The sequence below is a fragment of the Salvia splendens genome, chromosome 17, assembly GCF_004379255.2.
Source record: "Salvia splendens isolate huo1 chromosome 17, SspV2, whole genome shotgun sequence".
Lineage (NCBI taxonomy): Eukaryota > Viridiplantae > Streptophyta > Magnoliopsida > Lamiales > Lamiaceae > Salvia > Salvia splendens.
This window is the reverse complement of record NC_056048.1, coordinates 25,917,083-25,930,673: the sequence shown is the minus strand read 5'-3', so window position 1 is coordinate 25,930,673 and position 13,591 is coordinate 25,917,083. Positions and strand designations below refer to the sequence as shown.

Genomic DNA, 13,591 nt, shown 5'->3' with positions numbered 1-13,591 from the left:
CATTACAGATCCCTTTAGATACTTCAAGATCCATTTCAGCGCGGCCCAGTGCTCTCTGCCCGGGTCAGCCATGTACCTACTGGCCACGCTTATAGCATGAGCAACATCCGGCCTTGTACAAATCATCAAGTACATCACACTGCCCACTATATTCGCATAGGGTATCAGACTCATTTCCCTTCTAGCTTCATCTGTCTTTGGCTCTTGTTCTTTGCTAAGTTTGAAATGGCCTGCCAATGGAGTGGAGACGAACCTTGCATCCTTCACTTGATACTTTTCTATCACCTTCCTGATGTAATCAGCTTGAACCAACCTCAGCTCCCTTTTTCCTCTGTCTCTGATGATATCCATCCCTAGGATCCGCTTTGCCTCCCCAAGGTCTTTCATTTCAAACTTCTGCTTCAGTTCCTTCTTGACAATCTGCAGCTCATTCTTGCTAGATCCAGCCAACAGGATGTCATCTACATACAGCAATAAGTAGGCAACTATCAGATCTCCCTTTCTCTTGATATATACACAGCTATCAAAGTTTGATCTCTCAAAATCCATCAGCTCCATCTGCTCATGGAATTTCTTGTTCCACTGCCTACTACTTTGCTTGAGGCCATATAGGCTCTTTTTCAGCAAGCAAACTTTCTTCTCCTCTCCAGGTTTCTCAAAGCCTTTAGGCTGCATCATGTAGATTGTTTCCTCTAGATCTCCATGTAAAAAAGCTGTCTTCACATCGAGTTGATGCAGCTCCCAGTTAAAATGAGCAGTCATGGCCAACAAGATCCGAATGGAAGTATGTTTCACCACTGGAGAGAACACCTCTGTGTAATCAATTCCCTCCACTTGTGTGAACCCCCTAGCAACCAGCCTTGCCTTAAAACGTATGCTTTCAACCTCCCCCACCTCTACCTTCTTTTTGAACAACCATTTGCAACTGATCAGTTTCTGTATCCCTGGATCAATCACCAAAACCCAAGTTCCATTTTTCAATAGGGACTCAATTTCTTCTTCCATGGCCTTGATCCATTTCTGACTTTCCTTGCAACTCATGGCTTCTTCATAGGTCGAGGGCTCTGAAAACATGAGTACTTCTGCTACACATAGAGCAAAGAAGCTCATATCATAATCTGAAAACCTACTAGGCAAGCCTGCATTCCTCCTCGGATTCCTTCTAATTTCCTGACTTGCAGCAGCTTGCTCCATTGGTGGATCATGATCACTCACATCCTGAGCTGGTTGAGGATTAAGTACTCCACCTTCTTCTTGATTTTCTGTAATATCAGCATCCTCATCTGTATCTGTTCCACCAGATCCTTTACCAAACTCAAAGTTCTGCATACTAGAGCTGCTGCCACCATCAGAGGCTCTTCCATTTTTCTTGAATGGCATTTCTTCTTCATTGAATATTACATCTCTGCTCACTATAACATTCTGACCTTCTCCATCCAAGTTCCACAATCTGTATCCCTTCACACCATCTTGGTATCCTAACATTGCACATTTCTTGGCTCTTGGTTCTAATTTATTCTGCCTTATATGTGCATAAGCTGCACATCCAAAAATCTTCAATGCAGAATAATCTCCCAAGCTCCCATACCATCTCTGATCTGGGGTCTCATCAGAGATTGCTGAAGAAGGACACTTATTGATGAGGGCGGCTGCAGTAGAAACGGCCTCTGCCCAAAACTTCTTTGGCATTCCAGAATAAAATAGCATACATCTCACTTTCTCTAGCAATGTCCTATTCATTCTCTCTGCCAACCCGTTTTGTTGGGGGTTTCTTGGCACTGTCCTATGTCTCCTTATTCCCTTCTCCTTACAGAAGCTATCAAATTCAGTAGACAGAAACTCCATGCCATTATCAGTCCTAAGATATTTCAGCACTGACCCTTTCTCATTCTCATATCTAGCATGCCATTCTCTAAACTTCTCAAATGCTTGGGACTTCTCTTTCAGGATATATATCCATACTTTTCTTGAATAATCATCTATGATGGAGATGAAATACTTACCTCCACCTATGGATTCAGTTGGAGATGGCCCCCAAAGGTCACTGTGGGCATACACAAAGGGTGCGGTTGAAGTGTGCTTCCCACCAGTGAATGGCAGCTTCTTCGCCTTTCCAAGAATGCAAGATTCACACTTACTCAGTTTCTCTGATGTACCTAACTTCATCACACCACGTTTGGCCAGCTGCCTGATGCCCTTTTCACCCACATGTCCCAGCCTAGCATGCCAAATATTAAGATTCTCTGACTGAGCAACATTCACTGCATCAACCACTGTCTCTCCCAGCAAGTAGTACAAGCTATTCTTTCTTTGGGCCTCCATAATGATTCTGGAACCCTTTGTTACTCTGAGAATCCCATTACTGGAATCAAACTTGTACCCCTTTGATTCTAACAATCCAAGAGAGATCAAGTTTCTCTTGATCTGTGGTATAAACCTGACCTCTGTGAGAGTCTTGACACTTCCACCCTTCATTCTGAGCTTGATCTCCCCAATGCCCTTGACATCACACGTCTGATCATTCCCCAGCATCACTGATCCTCTCCATGCTGACAATTCTTGAAACCAGGATTTGTGAGAGCATATATGGAAGGAGCAGCCCGAGTCCATAATCCAGCACTCTTCAATCTTTGCTCCTGAGTGTATATTCAAGGCCTCGTTGGCCTCCACCTCTTGAGCTAGATCAGCAGTCTCCAGGTTGCCAGCCATCTCTTGCCCTTGCTTCCTTCTCCAAGCATTGCAAGATTTCTTTAAATGGCCCGGTTTCTTGCAATAATAGCAGCTCCTGGTCTCCTTCTCTCCCTCAGCCCTCTCCTTCTTTGGTTTCTTTTTCTTGAAGCCTTTCTTGTTCTGACTTTTCTTCAGATACAAACTTTCAGCTACTGGATCATTTTTCCTTGAAGAAGTTGGATGATCAATCCTCTGTGATTCTTTCAATTTTAGGGCAGAATGAATCTCCTCATAGGTAACCTTGGACTCTCTTCCAAGTAGCACCGCATCCTTGAAATGTTCGAAACTTTTAGGAAGGGAATTCAGCAACATCAAGGCTTTGTCCTCATCCTTGATTACCTCATCGATGTTTTCAAGATCATCAATACACTTTCCGAACTCCTCAAGCTGCTCAGCAATGCTTCTTCCATCCGAGAACTTGAAGGCAAGAAGTTTCTGCTTCAAATGCAATCGATTTGCAAGGGACTTGGTCATATATAATGACTCAAGTTTTGTCCACACCCCTGCGGCTGTCTCCTCCTTGGAAACCTCTCTAAGCACCCTATCTGTCAAGTTTAAGATCAGGGTGCTATAGGCCTTGTATTGCATGTCTTGAAGCCTCCCTTTCTCCTTCTCGTCGGCCTCCGGATTCTCTTTAGGATCACTATTTCCCTTCAAGACATCCCATAGGCCTTGCTGCATCAAGATGGCCTTCATCTTCAGCCTCCAAAGCCCAAAATCGTTTCTGCCGGTGAACTTCTCCACCTCGAACCTGGCCGTGGACATTTCTCGAACAAACGGTGGGCAATCGCCAAGATCGGCTCAGACAACAGAGCTCCCGGACTTCAACTCGCCCAGAAAACCAATCAAGAAAACGTTTCAACGTTTCCCACAGACGGCGCCACTTGTTGGGTCGTGATACCGCCGATCTCACACACGCACGAACGAGGAAATAAAGCACGCAAACGATATAACGTGGTTCGGTGATAATCCACCTACGTCCACGGAGAAGATGACCGGAATCTTATTGACGAACTCTTTACAATTACAACGAACTCACACTCACACTCTACCGCTCACAACTGCTTGCTATCTTGAGATTTAATCTCTCTGAGTGTGTGTATATGGTGTAATTCTGCTCTCTCACTACTGAGCTCTATCGAGCTATTTATACAAGATGCAATCAAGAAATAAAATCCAACTAACTCTATTTCCCAAAGTTAGTTATAACCGCTGCTCGGCTAAAACCGAACTGCCATTCTTGGTTAGCAACCGAACTGCATTTCTCGGCTATCAACCGAACTGCCTTTCTCGGCTATCAACCGAACTGCCTTTCTCGGCTATCAACCGAACTGCCTTTCTCGGCTAGCTCAAAGCCGAGCTTTATTTCTTGATCTCTTCTCGGAGCTGCCGAGGCTCCACCACTCGATCACAACCGGACTCAAAGCCGAGCTTCATTTCCGAGCTCAGAAGCCGAGCTCCAGTAGTTTGCATGGACACACTTTCACAGTAACAATACATATTTATTTTGACGAAGAAATATACTGACGTCTCAATGTCTTTTATACTCATGGAGTACAATAATAATATTAGTTGCAATTATGTAATAAGGTCATTATGAATAGTGAAATTCTACACATGGAGATTCATCGAAGTGGTCAAATTTACTATTACAGGAAATTTGAGAGGGGCACTCTACTTTATTGGTGGATTTTGGAAAATCTTTACTATTTTATTTTTTTATAGCCAACAGATTGAAAGGAAGTAGGAACCATACATCAAAGTCTCGATCAATAAAGTAGAGATAGCCTAACAACAGAAAAGTACATCAAAGTCTCTCTACAACAAAGTAAAGATAGAACATACCAATATAGAATTACATACCAAATACATGGTACAACTATTTTGAGTACTATATATGATTCGACTTGGCTAAACATCAAATGCATCGACCAGCATGCCAACAATATGAGGCTTCAAAACCTTTTCGGGTTGAGTGTATCCATCTTCTTTGTCTTTGTAAGTAACATATGTTATGCGGTTCAAGTTTAGGATACGCATAAGAAGATCCCTAGATTTGTAACAAGACGGCCTTAGCATCTCCTCGTTGCTATCTATCCATGCATTCGTGCATAATTCCATGAATTTGGCCATCGCCTCTTCTTTTGTAACACCATTATCTTTCATGTAGCTTTCAATCCCAATAGCAAGTTGACCTCTCTTCGTCTCAAACTAAACACCACAAATAGTATTCAAAAACTATTCCCTGATTGAAAAAGTATATATATGTGTATATGCGTACCTCATAAGAACCAATGTCATCAAGTAAGCGACCTATTATGAGTGTGGAAACAAGTATTTTAGGCTTCTCGCTTAGCCACTCGAAGTCTTCCTTTCGAGTAGACCCTATTCCCATAAAAGAAGCGGGGACCAGATAATCGTAGGTGCTCGTAATTTGACCAAGCTTTAGGTATTCCTCAAATGGTGGCAAGTTACCCTCTAAGAACCACTTCGCTTCTTCAAAGTAGCCCCTCACCAATTCCTTTAGCTATGGATCATATCATATCAAATTTGGTGAATAAACACTTTCATAATAGTAATAGTAATAGTAATAGTAATAGTAATAGTAACAAAAAATTTCCTTATAACATGAATCATACTCCTTCTATGGCGTAGTATGATGCATAGGATCGTCCTTCCTTAGCCAATTCTTCCTCGTATGGATTGTAGAGTTCCAAGATAGCTTTATAGAGAGGTCTCATGTACTCGGGGAGTCCAGAGATTTCTCCATAATCCCACCTTATAAGCAAGCAATTAATTAGAGTTGCATGGTTAAGTTGTACATGCTTGGTAATATGAAATGAGGGAAAATTAGTGGAATGAAACTAGTAAAGAAATGAATATAAGAAAATCGAGAACAATGTTTTTATATATATAAGAGGTAAAGGCTCAAACCATGAGTGGTGAGCTTAAGTTCACGAAACGGCAAACTTAAGTACAAAAGCTATCCAATCTAGGAAAACTCCCTAACGTTCTTAGATTTTACCTATGTATTGCCTTGGTGAAAACCTCAAGTTCCTCAATCGTGCCATAAGCATCGTACGTGTCATCCAACACAGATACGATCACAGTGCTCTTGGCGAGAGTTGCACGGGCACGAGAATATTGTGGCTCATGGTGCATTGCCATAGCCCAAAAGTAACACTCCACCATCCTATCTCTTGCATAAGGAAGTTTCGACATAAGCCCTAATTCTCTCCACCACCTATATATAGAAATCAAGATTAATAATAATTAGTATCAACACCACACATCTATTGGTTCGAAATCATGGTACCTTGAGACTTGCTGGAGCTCCTCTTTGTGCAGCATCTGCAATAGGTTATAGTCTAATTTGGCCAACTTGATTAGGGTTTCGTTTTTGTGCTCTTCTTCTTCATACACCGCGATGTAACTCCGTGCTTCAATTCTAGGAGTCCCAAAGTGCAAGGGCTGCACGAGGGCACGCTCAACTTGCTTCTTCAGTGGCGATCCGAGGTTTGGCACCAGTGATTTGAGAGTGACCGTGGTAAAAGCAAGTGCGTCTTCTAATATGGCTTCTCCACGCGTTCGAACATAAGAAGCTTCATACAAACTCAGCAAACCTTTCGCATCGCTCTTAATACTCTCTTGAAATTTCCCATTAATTACATCAATCCATTTACCAAATATTTCTGTTTCAATAAAAGTCATAGATTTATTATGCATAGCCAAACTAAAGCAAGAAAGGTGTATATATATATATATAAGGGTAAATTGCTTCAAAAGTCGTCAACTTTGCAAATAGTTTGGTATTTCCCGTAAACTTTAAAAGTTGCATGAAAAGTCATGAACTTTACCAGGTGTTGCAAATTTCCCGTACGACCCGACCCGATACATTTCCGGCAAAAACTAATCCTACGTGGCTCGCCGGAGGCGTGACATGGCAAAATCTCCGGCAGACCAATAAAACGACATTGTTTTTTAGTTTCAATTAAATTAAAATGTATATCAATTTAGGGTTTATGTCTCTTCTCTCTGTGACAAAAATCTCAATTCCCGTCGAGATTTCAACTCTTTCTTCTCCATTGCGACATGTAACTGGTCGCGATTCGTCAATCTACAGTCCCATCGTGTTTCCTCCATAGGTAGGGTTCAACTCTTTCTTCTCCATTGCCGGAATACCCGACACGGGAAATCGACACCCAAATATAAAGTTCATGACTTTTCATGCAACTTTTAAAGTTTACGGGAAATACCAAACTATTTACAAAGTTGACGACTTTTGAAGCAATTTACCCTATATATAATAAATACACTTATATATACCAGATGATATAGGGTGGCCGTGCTGCCTGAACAATCGAAAATGGAGAGCAACGGTGTACAAATCATAGGCTTCATCATCGTGATAATTCGTATTGAGATTGAAAAATTGTTGCAATTTTTCTTCGATCTCGTTTTCAAAGTGATACGAAACGCCTAGGCGCTCGAGTGTGTCGATCAGATTCATGGTGTCTATCATTTTAGTTTGTGGAGCTGTTAGCAAATTTCTCACATCATTTTTCAATACTTCAACTGTCTTGGAGTATTTTTCAATGACCTACAATACCAAATTAATTATAAATGAATCTTGCTACATATATTAAGTATATATGTAAAGTGAAAATAAAAGTTGTAGAGACTATACATACCTTGGAGTCAGAAATGTAATTGATGAACTGATCACCCCACAAGCTGGGGGCGAATTTAGACTCAGGCCGATTAGCTGCCATGTATGTAAGAAGACAAGAGGTTTGGAAAGTGTAGTTCTTAAACATGAAGCCATTGCCCACGTATATATATAGGCAGAGAAAAGTTAATTTCTCGCTAAGGGTAGATTAGTGATCTAAATTTAAGGATGCCAACATTAACCAATTTATTATACATAGATAAACAATAAACATGATATTTGGATATTATATAAATTAAAATGGATAAATAAAAGTTGGAGAGATAAGATGAAAATGATAAATCCTGATGCTCTGCTTTAATTTTCTAAATAATTAAATCATTCAGTTATTAAACTAATGACCAAAAATATTAGCAGCATGGACCATTAAAATAATTTGAGATTTGGACATACGAATTAAATAAACAGCGCGTGTTGTCAATTTAGTTTATCCATAGACAAAGAAACTAAAATTACAAGAGAAAATATAATCAAACCAAATAAAACCAATAAGATTAAAATAAAATAAAAAAGTCACTAGCTAGATTGATAGTTATAAGGTAGTATAATTGAACTTTGAATGGAAAAAATACCAAAAATCTCGCTGGACCAAGTCACTTTCTTGTTGTTGCATCGGGGTCGTTTATTTTATTTTATTTTATTTATTCAATGGATCATTTTTGAGCTTGGTTATACACTAAAGACATGTTTGGTAGGGTCGATAACTTATCTAGGTATAGAATTCTATGAACAAAAATGTCGATAACTCATCTAGGGATAGAATTCTATGAAAAAAATGACATTTTTGTTCATAGAATTCTATCCATAGAAGATTTATCAACCCTAGATGAGTTATCTATAGATTAGTCATTTTTGTTCATAGAATTTTATCCCTAGATGAGTAATCGATATTTTTGTTCATAGAATTTCAATACCTAGAAGTGTATTGTGCTTATAATATGACACCTTTGCGATACATAGGGATATTTTCTGTAGTATTTTGGTTGGACAAGTGATTCAACTAATCTGACCAATTAAATTTTAAATCAATAACTTGGTCGATTTATTTATCAATAACTTCGTCGATTTATTTATCATTCTGTTTTTTAAAACATTGATTTCGATAATCTTGTTGCAAAACACGTGCATGAACAATTTCATTGTCAGATTTTTCAAAAGATTGACTTTGATTAGGCATGCACAAATCGAACCGGACCGCCGGTTAACCAGCGGTTCAGAACCACCGGTTCACAAACCAAAACCGGAACCGGTGCGGCGGTTCATGCCGGCCGGTTCAGGTTCAAGAATTTCAGAAACCGGAACCGGCGGTTCAAAACCGCCGGTTCGCCGGTTCAAATAACATTTAAAAAAATTTATATATTATTTATAAAAATCAGTTTTTATAAATAAAAATCAAATTTCACAAATAAATAAATACAATAATTTCATAATAGCCCATATTTATTTGTTGGGCCTATGATTCTAAGAACCATTCTTTGTTTTTTCTCTTTTATAGAGACATTCTTGAATATTTTGTGTTTCACTTTCAATGTGGGAAAAAATATGTTGAAGTATTTTATTTTATAACTGCATGTTTAGATCATTCATTCATCTTGTTCCAATGTGGGATACAAAACTTTCTTTTGTTTTCTAGTTTTCTTTATTTTTTACTACATTTTATTATTCACTAACTTTATCTTTGTTTTTGTTTTGATTCTTTTTCTAAGACAAATTTATAGATAATAATAGCATCAACTAGAATAGTTTAATTAAATTTGAATGTTGCATGTTGCTAATAATTTGCATATTTATAGAATGTGGACGTGTTCAAATAATTGGATTTAAATGTAAGTATGTTGCTAATTTTTCTCAATATATTGATTAAAATGTGAAAAAAATAACAATTAATATAATTGGTATAATAATGATAAAAATAGATAACTAAAGAATGATTTGTTTAGTGGTATAATATAGTTTATATATTTATATATTAGTAGTAGACTAATAGTATGATTTTGTATAATAGTAGTTATTCTAATAGATGTAGTATAATTTATATAAATAAAATTATTATTTGTGAAATATTCTTGATAGATAAGAATAAACAATTATTGAGTAATATGATTTGTATATAGATAAATAATTATTCATATTATAGTTATCGCTAGATTAATACAATTTGTATAATAATTATTCTCTTAATGTGTATAATGGTATTTATTAGTTAACATACACATAAACTTATACACAAACAAATAGATAATAATAAAGAATTAAAGAATAATACTTTACGTAATTATATTTGTTGTTAAGTTATAATAATAGAAGATAGTCAAGATATAAACTAATATAAACAAAGATGATGGAGATGTATCATGTAGTTATAAATAGAGTGAACTGCACAAAAGGTCCCTAACTTTTCGCCTTGTAACAGCAGAGACCCCTAACATTTAAAAATCTCATCACAGGTATCTAACAAATTATATAATCACAAACCGGGTTTTTTCGGACCATAACACCCTCTGGGCTTGAAATGGCAAACTCGACCTTCTGTGACGCCGCCACTGCATCCCACCTGCTGCATGTACTGTGGATGAGACGTCAATCCTAATTGATGTGACAGAAACATCACGTCTTTTGTCCTCTCTCTTCTCTTCCCAAAGTGATAATGAAGGAAGACAAAAATATAATAAAAAATGTTTTATTCTTGTATTTCCCTGATAAGCATGTTCTCGTTTTGGCACACTCTCTATCTTCTTGCAACCTGAATTTCTTGATTTCTGGTAAAATTTTATATTTTATGTTGATTCTGTCTGCTTTACCAACTTTACCATACATGATACCGTCGTGGTAAATATATTAAATTCATAAAATATTATTTTGTCTATTTAAATAATGTGATCGAAGTGTAGTAGTTCAAAATTTAATTGATGGTGATATTCTTCTCAAACTGTTTTGATGATTTGATGTTTTAACATGCAAGAATTTTTGGCCACCATGTGACTATCAATTTCACTTTGATTAGATTGATGGTGATATTCTTCTCAAACTGTTTTGATGATTTGATGTTTTAACATGCAAGAATTTTTGGCCACCATGTGACTATCAATTTCACTTTGATTAGATTGATGGTGATATTCTTCTCAAACTGTTTTGATGATTTGATGTTTTAACATGCAAGAATTTTTGGCCACCATATGACTATCAATTTCACTTTGATTAGTAGTATTACTTTTATTTATAGGTCAGAAGTCTAATATGGGGTATTTGACATAGTACTCCCTCCGTCCCGGGTTAGTCGCACGTTTACTTTTCGGCACGGAGATTAAGGAATGAGTATATAGCAAAGTCAACAAAAACGACTGTTGGTAATAATTTTTACTAAAAATGAAAAGTGTGCAAATAACTTGGGACGCCCAGAAAGGAAAATAGTGCAAGTAACACAGGGACGGAGGGAGTATAATCTATAGATGGACATTAATCACATTTAATTTAATACCACTATGTAAAATGAACTTGTCTAACGTAAACTTTCAATATGTACAATTTTTAGGTGGTAGCAATAAATTCAGTTTTATGTGACAATTTTGCATGTGATTGTGATTTGTCTGTGTATTTATTATGCGATCATTTTCATATATGAATGTTGGTCCATGTAGCACAATCATATTATTAAAATGGGAAAAAATATATATTATCGAATCAATATTACAATTTTTTTACTATTAACACGCGTTTAATAAGACATAATTAACGAATCAAAGATTTTGTTCTCTTTTTACTAAATAATAATTGCTACATAATGAGGAAAATAGGGATTTGAGATGCATGTTTAAATATTACTCCTACTAGTTTATCTCTATATTTTCTCTCCAAACAAAGATAAACATATATAAATTACAGGTACATAATCGACCAATTTTATTTAACCATTTATATTATTTCCTGGTTAGTTACTCCTATTATATTTTTAAATATATTATAAAATTGGTTTTATTTAATTTAATCTATAGATGGACATTAATCACATTTAATTTAATACTACTATGTAAAATGAACTTGTCTAACGTAAACTTTCAATATGTACAATGAACTCGTCTAACGTAGTAATATTTAAATTGTTGGATGTATAAAAATTTAAAAAGTAATGCAAGATGGATTATTATACATGTGTATATTTTCTAAAATATAGTAAAATCCATATAGTGTCTCAAATAGCTTAAAAGTCAAAAGTGTATTTAATTATTAATTGAGGAATACAATCTAGTCAAATATGTACAACCTTGAGTTGACAACGGTATAGACTTGTGCAGAGTATGCCTGCAAAAGAGGGCATTATGTCTAAAATGCCCTATCTTCTATAGCTAATTGATTCCTTTTTCTTACGTCTTCTATAGCTGAAACTCCTAACGTAGAGTTAGATACATCGAGCCTCTGTTTTAGTGTGAACATTATAATTTCAGTTTGCTTTATTCTATTATGTTTGAAGAGACATCTCTTACACATCAGACTAGATGTGCAGCATAGGGTGTGCAGAAATGCAGGTTTGGTAGTTAAAGAGACTAAACTGCCCTTCAGCCCATTTGGACATTTTTGTCCGGAAAATGGCAAAAAACACAAGGTTTGTGATTATATAATTTGTTAGATACCTGTGATGAGATTTTTAAATGTTGGGGGTCTCTGCTGTTACAAGGCGAAAAGTTAGGGACCTTTTGTGCAGTTCACTCTTATAAATAAGAAGTTTTATCCCACATTGAAAGAAAGAGCAACACATCCAAGAACATGTAGTTATAAAATAGAATCATTCAATACACTCTCTTTCAACCCAAAGGCTCAAGTCCAACATTAAGTGTAAATTATAACTTATAAGTTGTGACTTGTAACTTGTAGTCTCGTTGAAATAAACACTAAACGAGAAGAAGAAGAAGAAGAAAAAGAAGAAAAAAAAACTGAACCGCCGAACCGGTCCGGAACCCTTGGCGGGCCTGTTCAGGTTCATGAAAATGTTGAACGGAACCGGCTGTTTTTTAACCGTGTGCATGCCTAACTTTGATCATCATATTGTGTAAACACATGTATTTACAATTTCATTGTTAAGATTGATTTTGAGGTCCAATTGAGTAGGCATATGTATACACAATTTCAGAAATGTGCATATTATATTATTGTCGTCTAATAGGGCGATTTATTTAGGAAACTGAGATTAATTTATTTTCAGAAATGTGCATATTGTATAGACCGAGATTTGAGGTAATTTCTTTCTCATTCTTCTCATTTTGGTTGAGAAGATAGATAAAACCAAGTATGATAAAATACATATTTTAGGTGTCCAGAGCCTTTGTCCTAGCGGTAAGGAGCTTAGACATTATTGCACGAGGTGTCGAGTTCGAGCCCTCTTGAGATCAGTTGTAATTTCCTCCCTTATATAGGAGTTAATTTTTAAAAAAAAATACATATTTTAGGTCAAATGATTTCTGATCGATGCCAAAAATTACTCCATAAATGTCGGTTCCCAAAATATTTTTCCGTTCGATGATTTTGCTCTTAATCCTATGCAGCAACTTATCATGCCCATTGTATGAGATCTTCAAGGTTGTTTATTTTTTGATCAAATGGATTGACTTATTGCTTCGCATATTTATGACTCTCTCTGTCTCAGCTAAAATAACACATTTTTTAGTGAGTACGTGATTTTAAGAATTATTGATTAATATGATTAATTAAAGAGAAAAATGTGGATGTAATTAAGTAGTATTAAATGAAGAAAGAATGAATATTGAATATTTAATTGAATAGAGAAAAATTATTTATTATATTAAATAGAGAGAAGTCACATTAAATAAAAAGGTGCGAAAATAAAGTGTACTACTATCTTAGTCGGTCAGTGGGAGTACAATTATTTTAGGGAAATGCTATGCGGCCACATTATGGTCAGCCATAAACTGGTTTAATAGCGCAAAAAACCGGTTTACTTAAAATATCCGGTTTAGTTAGGAATTGATTTTACTTCTATATCCTTTACATGTTTGGAGGTGAAATTGGCACTCTTTACTCTTCTTCTTTTCATGTCCCGCCAGTATTAGTTTCTCTCTCCCCCATATTTTGGAGCCATGTTTGCTTCAATGTCTGGGTCGGCACTCTCTCTCTCCCCCA

The 13,591-nt window shown here is 36.4% G+C and overlaps 1 protein-coding gene across 1 annotated transcript; it reads right to left on the bottom strand.

The window, feature by feature from the left end:
* Positions 1-4,483: 4,483 nt before the first annotated feature.
* On the bottom strand, positions 4,484-7,562 carry LOC121774028 ((-)-5-epieremophilene synthase STPS3-like). Its single transcript, XM_042170944.1, has 7 exons — positions 7,422-7,562; positions 7,057-7,330; positions 6,047-6,422; positions 5,756-5,974; positions 5,370-5,508; positions 5,012-5,257; positions 4,484-4,941 (listed from the first exon to the last, which is right to left on the bottom strand). The coding sequence occupies exons 1-7, from the start codon at positions 7,545-7,547 to the stop codon at positions 4,642-4,644; spliced, it is 1,680 nt and encodes a 559-aa protein (XP_042026878.1). The 5' UTR covers positions 7,548-7,562; the 3' UTR covers positions 4,484-4,641.
* Between the last annotated feature and the right edge of the window lie 6,029 nt (positions 7,563-13,591).